Source organism: Perna viridis, chromosome 3, assembly GCF_037379345.1.
Source record: "Perna viridis isolate PV_CMFRI_1.1 ecotype Kerala chromosome 3, ASM3737934v1, whole genome shotgun sequence".
NCBI lineage: Eukaryota > Metazoa > Mollusca > Bivalvia > Mytilida > Mytilidae > Perna > Perna viridis.
In genome coordinates, this window is record NC_142447.1 from 50924953 (window position 1) to 50948679 (window position 23727).

A 23727-nucleotide genomic window follows, 5' to 3' on the forward strand; every position below is an offset into this window, starting at 1 on the left:
TGCTATATCTTCGATCTAAATTGATAATAATAATAAAATGATAACAGTCTGTCAACCGACTCTTGATTTTCCTGATTTTGAGCAATTCCTGATTTTTTCCTGAATTTTCTAGAATAACTCCTGATAACTCCTGATTTTTAACCTTTGCTCCACAAAAAAAATAATTGTTGAAATATATAAATATTTCAAGTGTTGCTTCATTTCTAGAAAGCTCTTAGAGGGGTGGAAGGCGGCCATTTTCTTGGAATCTTGTAGTATTACATCACTTTTTAGCTCACCTGGCCAAAGGCCAAGTAAGCTTATGCCATCACTTGGCATCCGTTGTCATCGTCGTGGACAAATTTTAAAAAATCTTGTCCTCTGAAACTACTGGACTGACAGGTTTTAAACTTGGCATAATTGTTTCTTAGGGTGTTCTGCACAAAATGTGTGTTTTGATTTTTGATCGGTTTGAAGTCGTGGCTGCCGTTACTAAAAATAGAACATAGGGGTCAGACAGCAGAATTTTGTATGCATCTTCAAAACCGTTAAATTTAACTAAATTCTGACATAGGGTAAGAATATTGAGCATGAGATCTATCAATGGCCAAAATTTGGTGAAAATCTATTGACCTATGTTGGAGTTGTTGCCCTTTTTGGAAATTTTTTGCTGTTTTTTGATGTTATTACTTTCAAAAATCTTTTCAGAAACAACTTTACAGAATTCAATGAAAGTTGGTATTTTTCTTTTTTAGGGTATAAATAATAAATTGATTGGTTAAAAAAACATTGCCGCCGTGGCTAAAAATAGAATATAGGGGTCAGACAGCAGTTTTTAGCATATATCTCCAAAACTGTTAGGTGTAGCTTATATCTTTCAGTTGCTGAAATTATCCTTATTATAAGGCCTTCAAAAGTCTCCAGGGATCAAAGTTGTCAGACAACTCCATGTAAGAGTTGTTGTCCTTGAGAGGTGAAAATTTTTTTTTGTTTTTTGTTTACCAGGTGAGCGATTCAGGCTCCTGGGAGGCTCTTGTTTTGCAATGCTTTTACCAATTGATTTTGTCTCTTATATGTAGTCTTAATATGAGAAGTTACAGATTAAGATTGACTTTGGTTGTGGTTGAATGATTTTTACAGAAGTTACCCTCCTTGGACTAAGAAAATTTCAGTGAATTTAAAGTTTTCTGCATTTTTTTTTTTTGGTTATGGTTGAATGATATTTACAGAAGTTGGGCCCCAAAAAAACATGTTTGTTTCCTGTTTCATTGGTAAAAAAATCTAGGTAGGGAATTTTTTTTTGATACAGTAAATAAGCGATGTACTTAAATATGACATGGGCATAAATTTTTTTTGCATTGACCCATATTAGTGTATTTCTTGCAATAAACTGATACTAAAATTTGTGCCAAGACATACATGGTGCAGATAAAAGACATATGCACACTTTTCTCATAGAAAAGAAAATTAAAACGTAAGGTTTATAACCAGGGTTTGGAACAAGGGATGGACAGACAGATCCGAACACTGCATGCCCCCTACTGTAATCAGTTGGACATAACAAAATTCTTTGTCTAAGTCATACTTAATATTGTTGTAATTTCAATTGAAAATTTATAATGGGATTATAAACTTTAATAAAAATATCAAGCTTCTACCTTAAGTCAGTGTAGTTTGCCATCACTGAGTATGTGGATAAATTCTCTCGAAATAGAAGTGTGGAAGACCTGAAATCATATACCTTTAATGTGGGACCTAATACTAAAGGTGGCCAAGGGAGTTTATGATGATGGAAAAATGAGAATTATAAACTACAATCACATGATCAAGAAACTACATTTGGTAAAAAATGATGCTCGGATGATGGTATGAAGGGCAGCTGAGAGAATGCAACACAAAAATAAATAAAACATCTTTCACAATGATCGGGAAATAATTTAAAGGAAAGTGTGCCAAGTATGGCTCAATGTATAAAAAGTACTATCTTCCAAAACAAGATAGCTGATGCAGTAAAATTTTACTTTTAAGGTTCTACATTTCTTTCAAGAAAATAACACATGGCACATAATTCAAATTTTTGATACAGTTTTGAATGCTATTACAAGTTTTCGATACCACTAAGTTATCAGTATTTGGCCAGTCATGAAACAGAATTGCGATCAGTAGACTTGTGTTTCCACAGCTGAGTGCCCTTAAGGTCAAAGGGTTAAAAGCGAAACTCTACCGACTGTTGGGTGGGGAAAAAAAAGTTCAATCAAAATGTCGGGAAGGGAGTCAGGAGTTAAAAGGGCAGGATCTAAGATTGAGTGGGACCAGGATAAGAAGTTGAGGATGTGGCCGTCATGAGGAGGTGACCAGGTGAAAAATACAAAATAAACATCAAAAACCCTGCACAAAGGAAGTATATCAAGTTGTTGGGCCAATGGAGAGGTCAATAGTTGAATGGATTATTTTTGTTAGTTTGTTTTTTTGTTCAATAATTATAAGAAAACAGGATAAGATACTTGGGAGGCATTTATAGAAAAATTTGTATGTTGTCATATATCTTGCTGTCAGAGAGGTTGGGCTGTAAATTTTTTTTCAATACTATATTTTTTTTAGCTCACCTGGCCGAAGGCCATAAGAGCTATTGCCATCAGTTGGCATCCCTCATTGTTGTCGTGAACAATTTTTCAAAACTCTTCTCCTCTGAAACCACTTGACCAATTGACACCAAACTTGGTATGAATGTTCCTTGGGGTATCCTGCATAGAACTGACGTGGGGATTTTTGATCCATCGAAAAACGTGGCCGCCGTTACTAAAAATAGAACATAGGGGTCAGACAGAATTTTGTGCATATATCTCCAAAATGGTTAGATTCAGCCCATTTTGAAAGGGTGAAAGTGTTCAGCATGAAGTTTCTTTGCTATTTTTATTATTTCTTTCAAAAATCTTCTCTGACTATTTTACCAATTGAAAGAAAACTCAGTATAAGTGTTCCTTGGGGTATCCTGCATAGAATTGAAGTGGGTTTTTTGATCCGACGAAAAACATGGCCACTGTTACTAAAAAAGAAAATAGGGGTCAGACAGTAGTTTATCGCATATATCTCCAAAACCGTTAGGTTTAGCTAAATTCTTTCTATCGCTGAAATGATCCTTATTTTTAGGACTACAAAAGTCTTCAGGCATAAAATTTGTCAGACGCCTTCTTATAAGAGTTACTGCCCTTAACAGAGGAAAATGACGGATTTTTTTTTTTACAGTTTTCAGCCAATGTCTTGAAAACTATGATAGATTTAGACTTTCATTTACTGAAATGATCCTTATGATAAGTCCTGTCTTAAGTTTTCTTGAGTCAAAATTGTTGGACAACTTCTTGTTTAATTTATTGCTCTTGAAAGGCAAAATTCAACCAGGTAAGTGATTCAGGCTCCTTGAATTTGTGTTATTTCATCACATACTCTGTCTTATAAAATATCTGAACGAGTGAACGAGTTTGGTTTCGACCACACGTGGACGTTCCAACATGTAAACAAAATATTGTATCTCTCGGACTTTTTCATCACATCGGCAAACAGATGAAAACTACTGAGTGATGAAAAAAAAGTTGATTATTTGTAAAAGAAAATCTTGGAATACATTCTGTATATTGATTTATATGGGCTGTTGACTTCTGCGTTGGAAAGATTAAATTTGCAAATTAATAATTACAAACTATGACTGATTCGTAGTTTCAACACCATATGTGGTTACAGTACCATGTGCTTTTGTACCTCTGAAAGATCGATGGGAAAATGATCAATGGACATCTCAGTTTTTTTCTTAATAAATCAAGTAATAAATGTATGAAAATTGTCCAAGTCACTTCAATTGATTTGTTTACGCAGTGGGGCTGCATCTGTACCATTAATTCAATTATGCAATCAACTGATCAGTTACAGGTAAATTATTGTCGCAGGTGGCTGCACATTGGCTAAAATTGACACGCACCTGTCAATTTATTTCCAATAAACAATTAGGAGACAGGTAGACAGGATGTTTATACATTAATAAAACTACCCAGACTGAAATTTATAAGGGTTGACAATTTTTTATGTCTGATATAGGAAAATGGTCATCGTACATTTGCAAAATTTGTCTGTCCATGACAGGCATTTTTGAGAGTTTCCGGATCCATGGCCAATATGTTAACTCTGTTTTAGCTTGTTTTTTGTTTTGGTTAATGTTACTGCTTAAAAATTTCTGTATATTACTGAATGAAGCGGCGACAGCTGCTCCGTATTTACAGACAGCCAGAACTTACTCCCCTAACCTCTGAAATGGTGTCTGACTTTCGCTGCAGCCAGCCCTCTCAGAAAATGCAAGAATCTTGCTAAGTCAGGAAAGAGTGAATGATTTTACGCGATGTTATCAGATTGTCAACCAATGTTTGAATTGAAAAATGTCGGAGGATTTTGAGAAATATGTGTACAGTGGTAAGTGAGATACAAAACAAACATCTTCTACTGCGTGTCAGAACACTAGCTTCTTCAGAATAAAAAATACTGTGGAGTTCCAATCAACAATTACGACTTGGATCAGAATAAAAAGAAACTTGAAAAACCATTTTTTCCCTGTAAATTTCAGTACAAAAAATCCAGGTTGGTCAGGAAACAGGAAACAAATGTATATTTTTTTTTGGCCTTATGGTCCTTGGACTTGGAAAATTTCAGTGAATTTAAAGTTTGAAATGTATCTTAATGCAAAGGACATTGGAACACTGTTCTTTTATTTGTATTTGCTATCTGAAGCAATTGAACATAGGCATAACCGCCACTTGTATCCATCAAGTGACTGTCAATATCCGATATGAATTCAAATTGGATAGTCATTGATAAAAAAGTGCCAGTGATGGCTGCGCCACTGACAACACTTGTCAACATGTACAATTGACAAATTTCTAACATTGTAGTTTTGTTTTCAGTACGTTCTTTTGGGTTCTTGGACTATTCCCAAAGCTTTCAGTCTACTTTGAAGCAAGGAAAGCAGAGAATAATTACTTGCCTTCAAGTGCAGTACTTATTCAGACTTATTGTTTTCATACGCCCATCTAAAACCGGATGTATTATGGTATACCGTTGTCCGTCTGTTGTCAACACTTCAGACAATAACTCAAGAACACTTTCACCAACTTTTATGAAACTATTGATGCAAGTTCCCTTTCGATTTCTATAAATATCAGATTTATCGTTTCCAAGTTTTGAATTCTTGTACTTAAAAAAAAAGGTGGATTTTCTACTTTTTGCACAATTACTCTTTCACTAACTTTGAAACATTAAATGAAACATTGGTGAATTGTTCATATCTATTGAAGTAAGCTTCTTTCTGATTCGTGTAAATGTCAAATTTTACGTTTCCATGTTATGTAGTTTTACTCCTAAAAAAAAAAAAAGGCGGAAACAGCCAAGGAAATTTATTTGCTAAAAAATCATTGAAAACAGACCATTTGTTATGATCGACTAATAAATATAAAAGGTACTTGGTAACCTTGTCAGAAATGTGTGTTTTGAACAAGATATAAATGTATGGGTGAAAAATCAAGACAACAAACTTAGTTAAACTTGAGGTAGAATTAATAGTGCCAAATTTGTTGTGCATTTTTGATCTACTTTTTCTTTGGGGGGGGGGAGGGTTTTTGACAGGGCTCACAGTATTTCTAGTTGATCTTAAAAATTTATTAAAAGCATAGGGACAAATTAAAAGGGCAACTGGTATATCATGCGCTTAAAGTACAGCTCTTTATTGTAAAATAAGATGCATTTCGGTACCGATTTCTGGAATTTATGAAAGGGATGATCTCAAAAGGTGAAAGTTCAATGCGCCTGATTTGACCCAGGTGACCATTTCCATTTTGCCAAAATGATAAAAATTGCAGGAATCCTGTAATTGCACGCTCTAGACTGAACACTCACAATACTTTCAGAATGCTTGTTTTGAAAAAAAAAACATGTGAAATGTAATTATTCATTCACATTATTCGTTTGGTTATTTTAGAAGTTTTCATAGGCATGCAGGTAGTTGCAAATTCTCTTAAACCTCTCAAAGGGTTTTGGTAGCAGTTAAATTTATATGTATTACTATGTGCTTGATAGAATGTAATTAATGTCAGAGGATTTTATTGGGAGCTATCCATCTTAAGAGCCCTATTTTGGATGTTATGGTACTCCAAAAAAAAAAATTGATACAAAAAGGTAGTCCAGGCAAAGCTTAGTAGCTCCTGCTAGGGATCGGGGGATTACTGCCCTAGAAAATTTTGAAAATTGGAAGAAATCCTGAATTTTTGGTGCTTCCAAGAATCATTGCACTATGTGAAACTAAGCATATAAATTTAATTTTCCTTGCTTCTGGCATCATTTTTGTTTTGGTACAGGTTCCTTTTCTGGGAAGTGGTACGTTTTACCATAAAGATTTATTACCAACACCTTAGAACTATTTGTCATCATTGAAAGGGTTTTATGCAACTGGATTATGTCTCTTTCTTCCACTCAGTACAATGTTTTACATGATGCATAAGTAAACCAAACTCAAGTGGAGTTGGTACTTCAATTTCTACTAGCCTGGTTAGGGTTCTAAGATATGAACTTCACTAGCTCTTCTTAAATTGTGCTAGCCTTGGACTAGTGGGCTAGTGTTAGTGTCAAACCCTGCAAACAAAAGGGATTTTACATTTATACCATGTAACACGATTCGAAGTACACTAATTTTTTTTAACTGTATCACTAACATTAAAAGTAGGTCTGGTAGCCCCTTGACTCTGTCCATCATGCTTAGGGGTACCTACTTTTGTATAATCTGTTAGAGTAACTCAAGAAGTGATCAAACAATATTATTCAAACTTTGCATAATGATTACATAATACATGTATACTTATTGCAGATGTGCATCTCCTATGATGGAAAAATTTGTTTAATTTTTTTCCTATAGTTTTAGCATATTGAACTTGGCCATTTTTTTGTCACTTTATGTTGTGAATAGTACCTACATTGAGTAATTTGTAACTCAAAAGTATTAAAGCAATATTATTCAAACTTTGCACAGTGTTTTAGTTTATGTACATTCCTTATTTTTCCGCGTATACAGCGCACTTCAACTTTTTCTTTGTTCCAGGAGTGGGTGCATGGTATACACCAAAAGAATGAGTTTCTAGATTTTTTTTTTCTGAATAACCTGTCCTTGGATCCATTGTCGTTTAATTATCATATAACCAAGGATCAATTTAAAAGATGAAAACAATTGTCACTAATCCTTTAATCTGCTTGATGAACTGTTTCCAGATATCAAATATCAATACACAAGCTTGGCAAATTTAAACATCTTTTTTATAAAAGGGTTGTACTTGACGCCATTGTTTTAGAGAAATACCTGATATGCTTACGAACAGGAAATGTAAACATTTCAGCTGTCCTGTTGAATGGATCCTATACACTGCTGTGATCCTCTGTTGGTGATTTTTCCCAGTGCGTGTTTTACACAGAAGCTAACTTTTTGTTGATCTCCCTTGCCAAGAAAGGGTGCACAGAATACAAGAATGTGTGTAATACATGGAAGAGTACGGCATTGAAGATGTGCATTATTGAACTTTTTTTTTTCAGCATTATATGCTATCATTAGGATTTTACATATGAAATTAAGAATACAACACCTCAGAAATTTCAAACATCCGTGGGCAAAATTTAGAGTTCACTAACAATACTCGGACGAGTCAGAGAACAACAAAATCTTACTGAAGGATGCTGAGATTTGCTAGTCATGCATTTTCTGGCGGTGTTTGATCCTTTTGCTCACCTGAGATACCCAGTGATAAAGCCAGTATTGAAAATCAATACCGGATGTTCTGTTTATTAATATTTTATTTTATTTTTCTGTACCTTGTGTTACAAAAATCAAAATTTCCCCGTTAATAAGAATATTATCAAATGGCTTTTTTTTGTTGGATTGATCCAATAGTGTTTTGATATGGTTCAACTTCACTCAAACGTAATAAATTTTCATTGAATGTTCTGAGAAGCACACATTTCTCTGTGATTTTTCACGCATGCCTGTTAATAAACTGACCTGTTATTTTTTATATAAGGGTCAGTACCCTGGGACAAGCATTATCCATCTGTGTACATCAATGGAAAATGCCGTAAATTGCAGATAATACAAAATAATGGCAGTTTTGAAGTTGAGACAGAAAATATCTCAGCAAGGCAGACAGCACAAGATGTTATGGTCTGTTGAAATATTCAAAACTGATGTTATTCTCTTTATTGGCGATGTCACAATTTATGTTGTGTAACGTCATTGGAAATTTCTGATAATTTTTAGTATCACCGCAGTAGACTGAGGCAAGACTTTATCAGGCAGTAGGAACATTGGAAAATTTATAAAGTTAATGATAAGTTTATTCTACATATAAAATATCCTCTGATCTCTGCATTAAGGATACTGTTCCACAGAAGAACTCTATACATACATGTACAGGCTTTGTATTAAAACAAAAATAATGCACCCATATGTAGTATCTAGAGATGTTTCAGAGATAGAAACTTGAAATCTCATTTTGTGTTTATTCAAGTACTAACAATTATGAAATCATTTTTAGCGCAATAACGTATGGAATGTTTTTGCGACGTCACACTTTTGATGATGTCACGAAAATCAGTGTAAATAAACATAGGGTCCTAATCACATGGTGGTATATGCCATAGTGGATGTATTAATGAGGTAACCATAATTTTATATGATTTTGTACAACAGTTAACCCATACATGTTTAATTTATTACTTTTCTATGACTGACAGTTTTTCTTTTATTCATTTTTTTTTTTTAAATTCCATTTGCAATACCATTGATAGTTGAACCCTTTGTCTGTAGAAAGTACATACATGTCCTTTGTTTGTACTTCCATACTGGTGAAGCATTAAAGTAGGAAAATCTAATGATCTGGTACTGAAAAGTTTTAGATTTGTAGCCTAAAAAATTCACATGATTAATATAAAATAAAAATTTTGTAATCAAATTTAATTTAGGTTTACATCATGATGTAAGTTGTTCCAAATGAGGTGACATAGACAAGAAGTTTGCTTTATGCAGTCCAGATAAAAACTCTGTAGTTGATGGGTTCAACAATGCACTTTTGAATGTGGTGATTGTCTTTTCCTTCTATGCAACTATACTTGTGCTTTGGCCTTATCAAAATACTGTTGTTTTTTTGTTTTTATATTTAATCATTAAGGGCCGTGTCATTTTCATTAAATCCTCTTGTTGAGGGTCACATGTAAGCCCAATTTCTATTTCTGAAATATAAGTAAGCATCATTATTTTCATTTCTGTGTTATGGATACCAGGTTCTAAGTGTTCCAGGTGAACAATTCCAGTTCTTTAGAGCCTCTGGTTTGGGTGTTGGAATCTTGGTATCTTAAATCATCAGATCTTTGGGTGATGGGGGGGTGGGTAATCCCAGATTTGGGGGTGCCTCATTTCAACTGATTTTTTTTTTCCAAATAGTTCTTTTCTTGTAAATGAAATAAACAATAACAGTTGTGTGCTGACAATCTAGAAAATGTCACTCCTGCAAGTTGTCCCAAGAAAAATTTGAGAAATTATGAAAATACAGTTCATAAAAAGAGAATATGCTTTGCCATACAGTTAGGCAACGACTGAATTATATTGCAATGCTGCTTTTGGTAAGAGGCATTATCAGGTTTTGGTAAATAAATGCCACATGCTTGTTTCCCATTTCTGTAAAAAGAATGGATGAGACATATTTATAATGCAGTTAAGTTTATTAAATGTGAATTATAAAAACTCAATTACGAAAATTTCACTATAATTATACCTAAAACAAACACAACAAGAAAAAAACATCACACACAAAAAAAAAATATTCAAAAATCAGATCAACATTGTGACATACTAAAAAAAATTACCCTCTTACATTTGTAGCAGACTGTTAACACACATTGTTCATGTGATTTGTCTTTGGAAAAGAAACTAAAAAGTGCATCTCCCCATAATCACACTTTGGCGAAAACAGATAAGTGAAGTGTTCACTGGAAAAAATGGCTTCTGTTGTTGACTTAATCTGTATCAAAATTACTATACTATTGAATTTGGATTAGAAATTTAATCCATCAGGAGAATTTTAAGATTTTTCAAATGCTTTGTTGATTTATTTGCTACACCCATTAAAACAATTTGGGATGGATAGGATTCACCATGGATGTCTATTTTCCCCACATTTTGTTTGTGGAATTCTTCTTAAACTGCAGTGTAGATTTTAATGAGGGTAAAGGTAAGGCACTACATGTACATGTAGATGTATGAATGCAAAGGATGCAATAAAATCTTGCATGCTCCCAGTATATTTAGTTAACTTTATATGACCTCTGAAAAGCAATCATGTATTTGGAGGATATTTTGTCAAAGTATAGACCTTAGGAAATGACAATTTTTTTCCCTTTCAGATATACACCAGAAAGGCTAGGAAAAAGGAGGTGGGGAGAAGGCACATATGAAAACAGGTACTTGAAAGATAGATCTTATATAAAAACATCATAGGATATATTACCCAATATGTCAACACCTTGGCTATTCAGATGCAGAAATATTCAAGTAGAAAGTAATTCATGTTAGGTATGGTCAGTGGTGTTGTGCTGATAGACAGAAGGGTTGGCCTGTATAGGCATATTTTACATTTTGATAATGCTGGATATAAAATAATTGAATATTTACACCCAACCCATATATATAGAATATACAACGATAGTGGGTTGATTTTATTTTTTGCCTTATCATACTAATTGTTGTGTAGATATAGTTAACATCATATTTTTATCATCAAATTAATATGTAAAGGGTTTTCCTTGATGAGATTGTACTTGCAGTGCAATAAACAATCACTTTCTATGTGTTGAATGGAGTCAAAATTTCACATGGTCATGTGATGAGACTTGCAAGCCCAATTCAGCTGTTGCCATATAATTTACGCATTTTCAAAGACTGTGTCTACAGTATGTGGTCTATGTAGAACTCTGGCAGAGTACAAAGCAATAAGTCAAAACAAACAAAAAATTCAAGAACATTGAAGACACTTTTATGGTAGACCGATCTGTACCACACATATTGTCTTTGCTTCAAGTTTAGTCCTTGATGAAGTCCCAGTTTTTATTTGTTTGGTTCACAGTGTTCTTTAAATATATTTAGAATGTTATTTCTTTCAAAACAAAAATGATAAAAATGATAAAAGGATAATTAAAAGGAAAGAATGAATAACTAAAATATGATCACCAGTGCCAAAGAAAGCCAAGATTAAACTTGTTCCGCACACAAGTTATATCTTCAAGTGTTCTTGGCACTAGTGATAATAATTTCGCTAATTTCCACATTAATTTCAAATTCTGTGATTGGCAGATTGATATTTGTGATGCAGTGTTTTGGCAGGAGAAAGACTTAAAGTGAAATTACTGGATTTATTTCAGTGTGAATTATGGAGAAATTTTTACGTGGGGAAAATTTGATAAATCTATATATTAATCATGCTTGTAATTTTTTAGGGTGTCATACAGAAGAAAGTTGGAAATGAAAGGGAATGACAGGCTGGGTAGTAAGGGACCTAAGAGGTATATATAACTGTAAGAAATGCTTGTTTGTTTGTTTGTTGGGGTTTAACGCCCGAGCAGCAATATTTCAGCTATATTCAGGTGATGTAATTCACATACTAATTCGTATTAAATTGTTGTAGAAAATATCATCAGTGTCAATTCATGAATTCATATTAGAGACTGGAAAACACTAAAATAAAGTCTGCGGTCCTTTTCACAAAAAATTTTAAGTGTAAAATTAGTTGTAAGTTATGATGTCATAATAGAGTCATAACTTCCGACTAATTTTACTCTTACGATTTTTTGTGACAAGGGCTGCTGATTTCAGCCCCGTGCAGGTCCGGGTGTTAAAAGAATAGGCCTGCAGCAGCGTGTAAAAGGCGACTAAATACTACTCAGAACCCTAACCGGGGGCTAGGGCGCTCTGCCCACAGAGCAACTGGGTTGTGTGCCCCAGGTGGTGGAATGGGGTACCCCTGGCGTGTTACATGCTGGGTTTGTCAGGCTATAATACGGAAAACTTGACTGCAAACCATAGTGGTGCACCGTGTTGGGAAAGATGCCACGTTTCTCGCACGTTAAAGAACCCTACTGTGGTATTCTCCCGGAGTAGGAACCATAGGGCTCTGCCACAGGAGGCTTAATTGCCCGACGCTACCCACCTCTCCCTATTTCCAGTGGCAATCTAAATTTGTCAACCCCCATTGTCCTTTTGTCCCATCCGTTTTTCATTTCATCATTTCATGTTCATTTTATTATCAATTTCATGTTCATCGTCTGAATATAGCTGAAATATTGCTGCTCCAACAAACAAACAAACAAACAAATATTCCAGGAGCAAAGGTTTTTGAAAAATTGATTTGATATTGAAAGGTTTTGCAACCTTTTGTGTCTTATCCAGTGGATTGTAAGGAATTCTCTCTTAAAGGAAATGCAGCATAATGAGGGGAAATATTCTAAATCCTCATTGTGCAGATGTTTAAGAACCTAGTTTTTTGTTTCTATAAACATATAATTTTCCCCAAACTCAAAAATAATGTAAGCAATTGTAACCTAAGCAGAAACCCTCTGTGACATTTTCCAATTTTGAAAAGTGCAACCAAAAATGTACATGTGACTCATGAATATAAAAAAATAACTGTATTCGGGTTGGAAGTGCAATGTTAAGTCTACAAACAAGTTCAAATTAGCATAGGTACGAGATCCAGGACCACCCATTTCAGACCGTGGACTTTTCTGATTTCTTTTACATTGATCCTCAACCTTCAATGCATTACATTGAATTTCTAATTAGGGGATTACCCGACTAATAGTGCTCAACTAAAAATGATAGTTCCGGAGCATTTCATTAGAAAATACCAGTTGAATGTGCTAGGGTAAACAGAAAAAAAAAAAACGTAAGTGGAGTGTCTCTAAATAGACCAGTTTTTTCTCAGGCCTAAATACAATTACAGTATCTTTCAATTGCCGAAATGATTCTTATTATTAGGCCTACAAAAGTCTCCCATGTATCAAAGTTGTCAGACGACTCAATGTAAGAGTTATTGCCCTTGAGAGGTGAAAAATGACTCCTTTTTTTTTAAAATAGTTTTCAGCCAATATCTTGAAAACTTTGATAGATAGAATAAAACTCTCAATTGCTGAAATGATTCCTATTGTAAGGCCTACAAAAGTCTCCAGGGATCAAAATTGTCAGATGACTGCATGTAGTTGTTGCCTTTGAAAGGCTAAAAATTACGTTTTAGCAGTTTTTTTTTCAGCCAATATCTTGAAAAGTATAATAAAGAGAATGAAACTTTCCAATTGATGAAATGATCCTTATAAGTCCTACCAAAGTCTTTGTGGAGTTAAAATTGTCAGACAACTCCTTGTTAAGAGTTATTGCCCTTGAAAAGCAAAAAATTTAACCAGATGAGTGATGCAGGCTTCTGGGAGTTACTTGTTTTTTGTTTTTGTTTTTTTTGTTAATTTATTTCTGATGTTACCAATTTCCACTTTGTTTGAAGACCTAGAAAAATCATCCCTGACACTGGACGAGAGGAGAAAACACTACCAATCTAGACAAGAAGTATTATATCCCTACTGTATTACCCATGTTTCTCAAATTGCTTTAAACTGTTTTCTCTACTACTTGTAAAAACAAGCATTTGATATTTTGATACAACATGTATTTATGTTATATTGTGGGATTTGATGTTATGTTTTAGTAATGACCTCCTATTTGATGACTTCTGTTTATAATTTACCTAGTTGTACCGAAGTTGGGTTCCAGATTGTGACTAGTGAACATTGGCTTAAATTTATTTTATTGTCTATAAGTCAAAAAAGAAATAATATTGACAACCTTTGTTACAGAAAGATGTACACACAGGAGGAAGAGACTGATACAGGTGTTCTGGAGAGAAGACAGAAAGCAATTGACTATGGCAAAAATACATTGGCTTATGATGAATATATAAAGGCTGTTCCGAAGTAACTATATTACTATTCTAGCGTCTGATTGTTGAGATAGAATATCCTGAGTCTTTGGATGTTAGGTTGAAATTAAGTATGGAAACTCCACATCAGGTTTCTTGAAAAAGACTTTTGAGGTTTTCCTCAGATACTTCCTTCACTCAATTTTAGACCAATCAGATCACTGGAATTGGAAATCCAAATTTCAGAAAAATAAATCTATCCATTTCAAAGCAGGCAGCAAGAATTTTAATTGATGATCTATTTCTGCGTTCCTGCCCAAACATTCATCAAGATCTCCATTGTTATCCTGGATACTTCCACTTGTAGACCATACATTTATTAACTTTTTAAAAGCATCTTAGTTGGCTGATAATTTTATTCATTTTAGTGACAGAAAAGCAGGATAAATAGTAGAGAAAATTGGTACTCTTAATTTTGCACTTGACAGAATTTGTGAAAAGGAGCAACTCCAAAAATTTATTGATATTTTCAGTGTTAAATTTAATACTTTTTTGATTAAGGAACTGAGGGTCAAGCATTTCTTTCTTCTTTTTTTGATTTATTTTAATGACACATTTTAGACGAGAAAGAAGACAGGAGCATCCTAAAACACCTGATAAGTACAGGAAATGTAGCAGGAGGTCTTGGGATTGTCAGATTAGATATTGGAGAATAGCTTTACACAAGTGGGATCCCCCACACATCCAAGAACAAATGGCAAACAGGTAGGACAATGCCCCCAGTAATGACCCCATTGCACTGGCAAATAGGTAGTTCAGGCCTCACAGTAAAAAGCACACTACTCGGGCAAGTACGTCGAAAAAGGGCCCACAGCAATGAGCCTTCTACTAAGGCAAATAGGTAGTTCAGGCCTCACAGTAGCAAGCAAACTGCACTCTAACAGTTGCTTAATTGTCAAAGCTCCTCTGATGGTCCATTATGGGGAATTTTTGTGACCAAATTGGTTAAGGGTTAGGTACATTTCACAATTAAAGGTGAAAGTCTTCAGCTTGTCTTTGAATAAATTTCTTAATCCCTAAAAGACTGAGGATTCATTATTTGCATTGCACATGGTAGAACCTCTTTCTTTTCAGATAGTTTGGTTTTGAGTTCTTATATACAGTTAATTTGTGAATTTAGTTCTTCCCAAATATTTGATTATAATGCTTATGATTAGAGGTTAATCCTTGAAACACATGTACAGCATATCGCAATTAGCAATATTTATGTGATTGGTTGTTTCATATTTAATTATGAAAAGATCCTGAGTGGTATGTTCATTCAACAAACACTTAAATCAATATAAATCAATTTACTGAAATACAGATATCCAACAATTAAGTAAATATAACTAAAAAATACCTCATTTATTCATTTGTGTAGGAATTGCAAATGTGCATCTTTTCAATTCATCATCAGTTTCTCCTGTTATCAGATGGGTATAAGTACTTCTGGAAATGAAGAATGTTGTTAAGGCCACAGTTTTTAAGATAATGGTTTACGGATCCGCAAAAAATTTCAGTTTTCCAACTATTTTCACTACCACTGACTACAAAAAAAAATGGCAAGTGCAAAATTATAATCTGCTTTTTGAATGAAAGTTACGAACAATGCTTAATTCAACAAGTCAAAGAGAAGATTGAATGAGAATGGCAGCATAAATTTCACCACTTATAGACCAGTTGCTTTGTTGAGTTGCACAAGTAAAATTTTAGAAAAGATAGTTTATAAACCTATTTTTAACGATTAATTTTTCAATAATCTTATCTATAAATTTCAGTCGGGATTCTTACCTGGTTTTTCTGCAGTACATCAGTTGAACTTTATCATGAAATTTTGGTGTCTTTAAATTCTGGTAAAAAAACCTTGCATTACATTTTGCGATTTTAGCAAGGCTTTTGACTGTGTTTGGATTAAGAGATTGATTTTTAAATTAGAACGATATGGTATCAAGCATAATTTATTAAAGTAGCTTTATAGTTATTTAGAATCTAGAAGACAAAGGGTTGTTCTCATGGATGGAAAATCAACCATAGGCTCATTGTATGCTGGTGTACCACAAGGATCTGTATTAGGACCACTTCTTTTTCTTGTATATGTCAATGACATATCTGATAGTATGATTGGGCTTTGTAGATTATTTGCAGATGACACTTCTATTGATCATGTAGCCAATGATGAGGAGACACTTGTCAATATGACTAATATGGACTTTGAAAATATTTCTATATGGTCTAGTGAATGGCTGGTAAAGCTAAATCCTGATACAACTGACATTATGGTATTTAGTACTTGCAACAGAGCTACTAATATTGTTTTTACATTTGATAATTCTATCATACAACCAGTCGAATGACATAAACATCTCTGCTTGGTATTTAGCTCTGATTGCAAATGGACAAATTATATATATTCTAATTGAGAGAGCTTCTAAGCAACTCAATGTATTACGTAAATTAAAATTTAAGCTGGATCGAGAATTCCTCGAGAGGATTTACTTTACATTCATAAGACCGATTCTAGAATACTCTAGCGAAGTTTGGGATAATTGTGGATTAGTCAATTCAGATAGAATTGAGAAAATCCAACTTGAAGCAGCCAGAATAGTTAGGGTTTAACATCATATGCTAGTAGAGATTCACTTTATCGAGAGACTGGTTGGGAAACATTACAAGATAGAAGAGAACAAAAGAAGCTTCTTTTGTTGTATAATATGATTAATGGACATTGTCCTGAATATTTATCAGATTTACTTCCCCCCATTAATATCTGAGATATCAGTGTATAACTTACGCAATAACCGAAATTATAGTGTCCCTCCAACTAGACTTTCATTGTATCAACAGTCATTTTTGCCAGCTACATTGAACTTATGGAACAATTTGGATATATCCTTACGAGAATCACCTTCTTCTGATATATTTAAATTACGTTTAAAATTAAAATATCCTAATGACAATGCTATTAATAGGCCACCACCGTTTTACCTCATTGGTAAACGATTCATGAATTTGACTCGTGCACGAATTAGAAATAAGAGTAGTGCTTTGAAAAACGACTTTTTTAGAGTACATATTGTTTTTGATAAAAGCTGTTCTTGTGGAGCTTTATGGAAGACGCAGAACATTTTTTTCTCGTCTGTCCAAATTTTACTGTGCAACGAAACATGCTTTTTCAAAATTTGACTGGTCTAGGAACAAGTATTTATCTCAACACTCTGCTTTTTGGAGATGATAATTTGAGTTACGAGTTTAACTCATTGATTTTTAGTTATGTTCAAACGTTCATTGAAGCTACTAGGTGGTTTTCAAGTGAGTAATATAATGTCGTTACATTCAGCTCGTAGGGTATATTGTGAACACTACTTGTGTTTATTTTTATCATGTTCCACTGCAACATTGATGCATGTGTGTCTTGAAAAATTCAACTTGTAACTTATTTAAACATAATACATTCAATTTGAGTAAATATTTTTTTGATATCCCTGTCTAATTTTATTCATTCATCTATGTTTTTGGGTCTCTACATATCTGTTTGTCTCTATAGTAACTTCATAAATAATACGATTTATTGTAAATGTCATAAGTATGTATTATTCAAATGTATATATTAGGAGAAGGCATTGATAAGTTGTACAACTTGTGTCTAATTCAATTGTTTTTGACAATAAAATATGTTTAAATAAAAAAAAAAAAAAAAAAAAAAAAAAAAAATTAGAATCCCATTTCTAATGTCAGGTTAGATAATGGAATCTTCGAAAATAAAAATAAAAAGCTTTTAGTAATATAAATAGTATATATATATATTTCTGGTTCCTTTTTTATTTTTTTCTGACTGATCAACTTGATTTCATTCAGTCAAAAATCCATAAACCAACAAATTAAAAAAAAAGTGTAATCCCCCTGTTTTTTTATACCTCTGCTGGAAAAAATGAAAGGTTTATGGTGATTATGTTGTCCGTTTGTGCATTCTCAGTTCTAATTTGCAACTCTTAAACTGCAAAATGGAAACTTTCACACATTTTTTCACTCCTGGTGCTATTGTGCACCAATTCTTTTTCCCATCTGAATGACTTTTGGGGTTTTATGGAAGGGAGTGAAGGTTAACAACTAGTGAACAGTGCTCAGTTTTTTTCTAGTTAGTGATGGAGCTCTTATATTTTTTTGTAGAAGAGTATTTGATAGTTCATCAGAAGACACTGCCTATTCATCATCACCATCAGATCTTGACATGGAATCAACATCATCTCATTGCTCCAACTCAGTCATTCAAGCTCAGCAGAAACATTCACTAGACAACTCAAAGAAGGATAGATGCAATTCAGGAAAGAGTTCTAGGTCTTATTCTGAAGCAGTGAAGAAGACATTTGAGGATCAGTTCTTTGATGAATTTGAATTAGACATATGTTTAAAGGATGAAGGAGACATGAATTGAAGTTGACATATTGATTTCTTGCAAATAAACATTCTGTTAAAGGTTTATTCATATCAATCAAGTTGTAAACAACCATTTTAAAAGATACATTTTTGACACATTGATGTTTTTAATTCCCAGGTTTATCATCATATTTTTAATCAACTCTGTTGATAGTCATTAGATATTTTGTACTGTAAGGAATGTAAACTAATATAATTATCATAAGCAAATCATGCAAATGTTCATATTGTGATGTGTAATAGTGGTCACATGACTTTAACAATTTACATCCTTTTTAAATGTGTAAGAAATGTAAGAGACTCCTCAGAAGAGCAGTATGGCATAACAATGGTTTTAATCGGTATAATTTTTAACAATACAATTGTTTAGTTGCTTGACAATATTAACATGGCATGAGCTATATTGGGTAGATTGGATACCTTGATCTAGATATTACCATGGAGGGCTTTGAGTATACTTTTCAATTTATTCCTTTAAGGTCAAATGTAATAAGTTGACATCTAGAAAACTACTATTAGTGCTATTTGTATGATGTATCATTGTACAGTGTACAGTTGTAAATAGTACATCTTTGAATGATTTACTGATTAATCATTAATAGTAGACATTAACTATTGGAGCTTGCTTCTAAATTTTGTTCTTCTATGCCAGCTAGATACAAAAGTTTGATAAAATAGTAAAATAAATGTTGAAAGGAACCATTAAAAAGCACAGACATAGAATAAGAAAAAATAGGGTATTGTGAAAATGTAATCTTTAATTTTCAAGGAACCTTATTATTTCAAATACAAATTTACTGATTAGTGAAAAAAGATTTCTAAAAATGATTAAATTGGAGGAGCTAGAATTCATACTTATGGAAAATACAGAGGGATGTTATGGGCCAAAAATAAAAAAATATAAATATTTGATTTTTCCTCACCCCTGCCATGTTGGTAAAAATAAACGCAGATAAAAGTCTCTTATCATTTCTAGGAAAAATCAAGAAATTGCCAGACATAGTCATCAGTCATAAAAAAAGTAATTTTTGGTTGTCTCAGTTGTGTTTCCAACTGTTTCACTTAGTATAAATAAATAAAAAAGGCATTCTCTACCTGCCAGGTTACCTTCCTTATTAGAGGAGAAGAAAACCAAGCACATTTTTAATGTGGTCTTGTTTTACAGATTGTGAAGAATTATTTTAGATAACCATCACTAAATGATTCTGGTGTCTTAGTCATGGGATTATCAATGCTTTCCATGTTTGTAAAATGTAATTCTAAGAAGTTAGCTGTATTTTTTTTTTTTGTGAAAATGACAATGTGGTAAGTGGTGTTACTTGATTGATATTAACTTCTGTTTTATTGTTGAAATCAAACATGAACCAGTTACCAATTTAAGAGAACACATTTATTTACAATTGATAAGTTATGTCTGTTTTGTTTGAATGGCAGGGTTTAGATTTTGACAATCATGTGTATCCCAGTAAAACAGTAGGTGACTCGCAGTTAACCATTTGACTTAAGGCCATGTAAGAGTGGAATTCATACTCGGTGAAATCGTAAAAAAAAAAAGTAAGATTATTCACTAAATAAACTAGCTTTAGGGTGAACGAGGTTGGCCATCTTGGTAATATTATTTTATTTTATGAAAAACTTAGTCATATGTACAAACCATTTACCTTTCATATACATAGATATATATAAACAGGTACTTCTCAATTATTGAAGTAATTATTGAAGTTTTACTGATGTGTTGTCATAACAGTATTCCTGACTTTAAAAATTGTCCTATTAGTATTTTACCTATTTATACTAAAAAATTTTCTAAAGAAATGTTGATGAAAAGGTTATACAACAATGATTGCAATCTTTAAATTCTAGATATTAATCCCTAGAGGTTACATATTACATTTATTAATTATTTATCATTGAGTTTACTATTTGCTTTTAGTGAAATATTTTTAAAAATTAAAGATTTATAACTTTTTATTTGACCTTTAATTTGAACTGTGTTTCCAATACCTTGTATTTATTTTAAAGTAGCTGTACTATCTTTTAAGATGTAACAATGAAAACTGAAAATAAACAAAAAGTTACAACTTTCCTTTTAGCTTTGTTTCTTCTCCATGAATTTATCCACAATAAATATCAGTTTGGAGTCTGTGGTCTATATTTCGAGAAAAAGGTGGGATGATGACACTGGGCATTGCTGTGTGTGTGTATGTATGTGCATATGCATATCTGCCTCTGCCTCGTCCAATTGACTTTTGGTATACATTCTCAGAGTGATGGTAGTAAAGAGTTCCAACTTCGGCTTTACTGTTAGTTCCCAATTTAACTAGACATTGCCCCAAATAGGACTAAAACCCCTTGCAGCCTGTTGAAGTTTGTACATTTGAGGACCAATGTGGACACACAATTTTATGGGGGATAAATTAAGGCCACAGTAAGGAGAGAAAAAAAAATGAAATTTGAATTTCAGTTTTCAAATTATTATTTTTACTGCCACCAACTACAAAAAAATGGCTAAATTGTAATACCTATTTAAAAAATTATAGTTACAGACAATGCCTACTTCTAGTTTTGTATATTCAACAACTTGACAAAGTTGAGTAGGTGAAAAGATCCAACAAAATCACTGCATAAATTTCACCATGTCAATACATGTTGAAAGGTTTGGGTAGTTTGGTAAACTATTTAACACTGGCTAGAGGTGATAAAATCACAATACCTTTAATTGAAAAAAATATAAATTGTAAATGATTTAAGGGCTTAAAAAATCTTGTGGGTTTTTTCTCAAGAGGAAGTAGATAAATAAAGGGGAGATAATTGGCGGGAAAGTCAAAGCTATGAAGTTATGTGTGGAAATACGCCAGAGAGCTTATAAAACAATTGAAAAAATTCAATTAAAACATAATTTGTTGTCTTCTTCTTTTGTAGACCATTTCACCATCCATAATTCTTGAAATGTTATGCACAATTTTTAAATCTTAGGATAGTGTATTTTTTTTAGACTAAAAAAAGATGATGTCAATTTAATATTTTTAAAAGATTTTCTAAAAAGGTTATGTCTCTCAGTCTTATTGTTATATGAAAATAGAAGACAAAATCATACTCATTTTTTCTTTTTTGCTCCCGAATTCTTCCTATACTTAGTTTTTTTTTATATATTGATATTTCACTCAGCCCTACTGTAACACAACTTGTTTACACCAAAACAATGATCAATAATAAATTAAACAGTACATGGTTTTGACTACCGGTAACCTGGTTTTCAAACTCAAATTTACACTTTGATTATATTTAACTTTTAGTCACTTTTTACTGCCTTTATGTAAACATAACTATATTATATTGTAAGGAAGGCTATAGATACAAAAAATAAAGGAAACTAACATTGTTTAAGTATTGCCCATTGAATTTATTGGACACTTAAAAAATTGGAATGAGAGTTTGTGTTTATAAATGATGTGCAGGTACATAAAGTAGACACGAATTCCACTTCCAAACTTTTTCGGGTTAGATAGTGGAATCTTTGAATTAAAAAAATGTTTTTATTTGAAATATAAGTAGAAGATATGTATTTTTTCCCCATTTTGTTTTTTATTTTTCCCATCAACCGACCTTATTTCATCCAGTAAAACATCACTAAACCAACAAATTAAAAAACTGGCCTAAGCACTTTAGACATATAATTTTGCTGCCATTTCTAAAACCCAACTACAGACCACAGTCAGTACTTTGTTATTGACAATATAAATAAATGACAAAACTACATTTACTTTTAAATGTTAATTCCTGACAATATGCACATCCCATTATGGAAATCTAACACTCCATTTTGTTTCATTACAGTCCTGCATGTTGTTAGGGAGGAGTTGCAGATATCACATGAGGCAGAGTTATGCCTAAAATAAAGGAGTTGTCACTTCTACAATTTTTGCCCCAAAATAAATTCCGTACAAAATGCACATCCCCATATGGTAGTCTAAAACCCCATAATGTTTCATAACAATCCTGCAAGTTGTTGTGGACAACGCTTGAGACAAAGTTTTGCCGAAAAATGCTCAAGAGTTACGCTAGCCATGTGTGATAGCAAAATAAATTTGAAATGATCGTAAACTTTGTATGTACCTTCAGCATTATAGTTGTACTGCTGTTAGACTTTCAACAATGTCCTGCATCAACTCCTAGGAAATTCAAGTCCTATTATAATATATGACTTTTGATGAGTAATTTTTCATCAAAATATGAAAAGCCTTCATGGATACAATGAAAACTTTGTAAACAGCTTCAGCATTATGGGTTGTAGTGTTCAGTTCTTAACATGTGGGAAATTGCCTAATTTTTATATGAACCAAGTCCCAAACTATAAAAAAAAATTTAAGATTGTCACGTAAAATTATAAAATTGTAAAGCGGGCTTACACCAATCGGAATCAACAATTCCCCAAAGTTGTATGAAAAATGGCATTAGTGTCTTTATGCGAAGTGTGAATGACAGATCAACAGTATACCATATTATCCCTGTTCTAGTTAATTTCTAGTATTTTCATTAGCTAGGATGTCCCTTATACTCGGTTGTAACCAACCCTTTACAGTGGTGTGTCACAGGCTATTTAGCACTAAAATGTCCATTTAAAATATACCTGTGAGATTCATGTTTTATGTTGACTGTTGGGTAAAATAGGAAATGCTTGAAACAAGAAAAACATTTTTGAATGTCCTTTACTTGAATCATCTGTTACAATACATGTTGTCAACAAACTGTATATTTCTCCCTAGTATGTGAGAGTAACTTTATTATTAATGTCATATAGTTATGACCACATTAGCTAGAAATAATCTGTCAAATCTAAATAGTAAAATTCAGAAAAAGTGACCCTTTTAAAACCTGGTATTTTCATAACCCATATACTTCTATCTAAAGTAGATCCCTACACCTGAATAAAAATAGCTCAATTTTCTCACATTAACAATATCAAAATAATGCAGAAGAAAACGTTACTTTCAGGTCGTTTCATTTTGGCCCTTTTGAGTGAAAAATCAGGGATGATTGATATCCGTAAATATGGGGAATTTTTACACAGGTCATTACTCAGTATATCCTTCAGGTATGTCTCATGGTGAACTTAAGCAGATATGAATGTATGCAACTTATTAAGGTTTCTGTCTTTTAAAGATGGGTGTACAAATACAGCATTGTGTCATCATAACTTAGGATCAATTTTACAAATGTTGTAGATATAAAGGCAATAGAAATC

The 23727-nt window shown here is 32.8% G+C and overlaps 1 protein-coding gene across 1 annotated transcript in view; it reads left to right on the plus strand.

The window, feature by feature from the left end:
* The window catches only part of LOC148622786 (uncharacterized), a 35639-nt gene extending 15071 nt beyond the window's left edge, over positions 1-20568 (plus strand). The window contains exons 5-9 of the mRNA XM_088572984.1: positions 10453-10509; positions 11542-11607; positions 13945-14061; positions 14628-14771; positions 18216-20568. Of these exons, the coding sequence (XP_088429110.1) occupies positions 10453-10509; positions 11542-11607; positions 13945-14061; positions 14628-14771; positions 18216-18480 (649 nt within the window). The 3' untranslated portion in view covers positions 18481-20568. The remainder of the gene's footprint in view (positions 1-10452; positions 10510-11541; positions 11608-13944; positions 14062-14627; positions 14772-18215) is intronic.
* The last annotated feature ends 3159 nt before the right edge of the window (positions 20569-23727 follow it).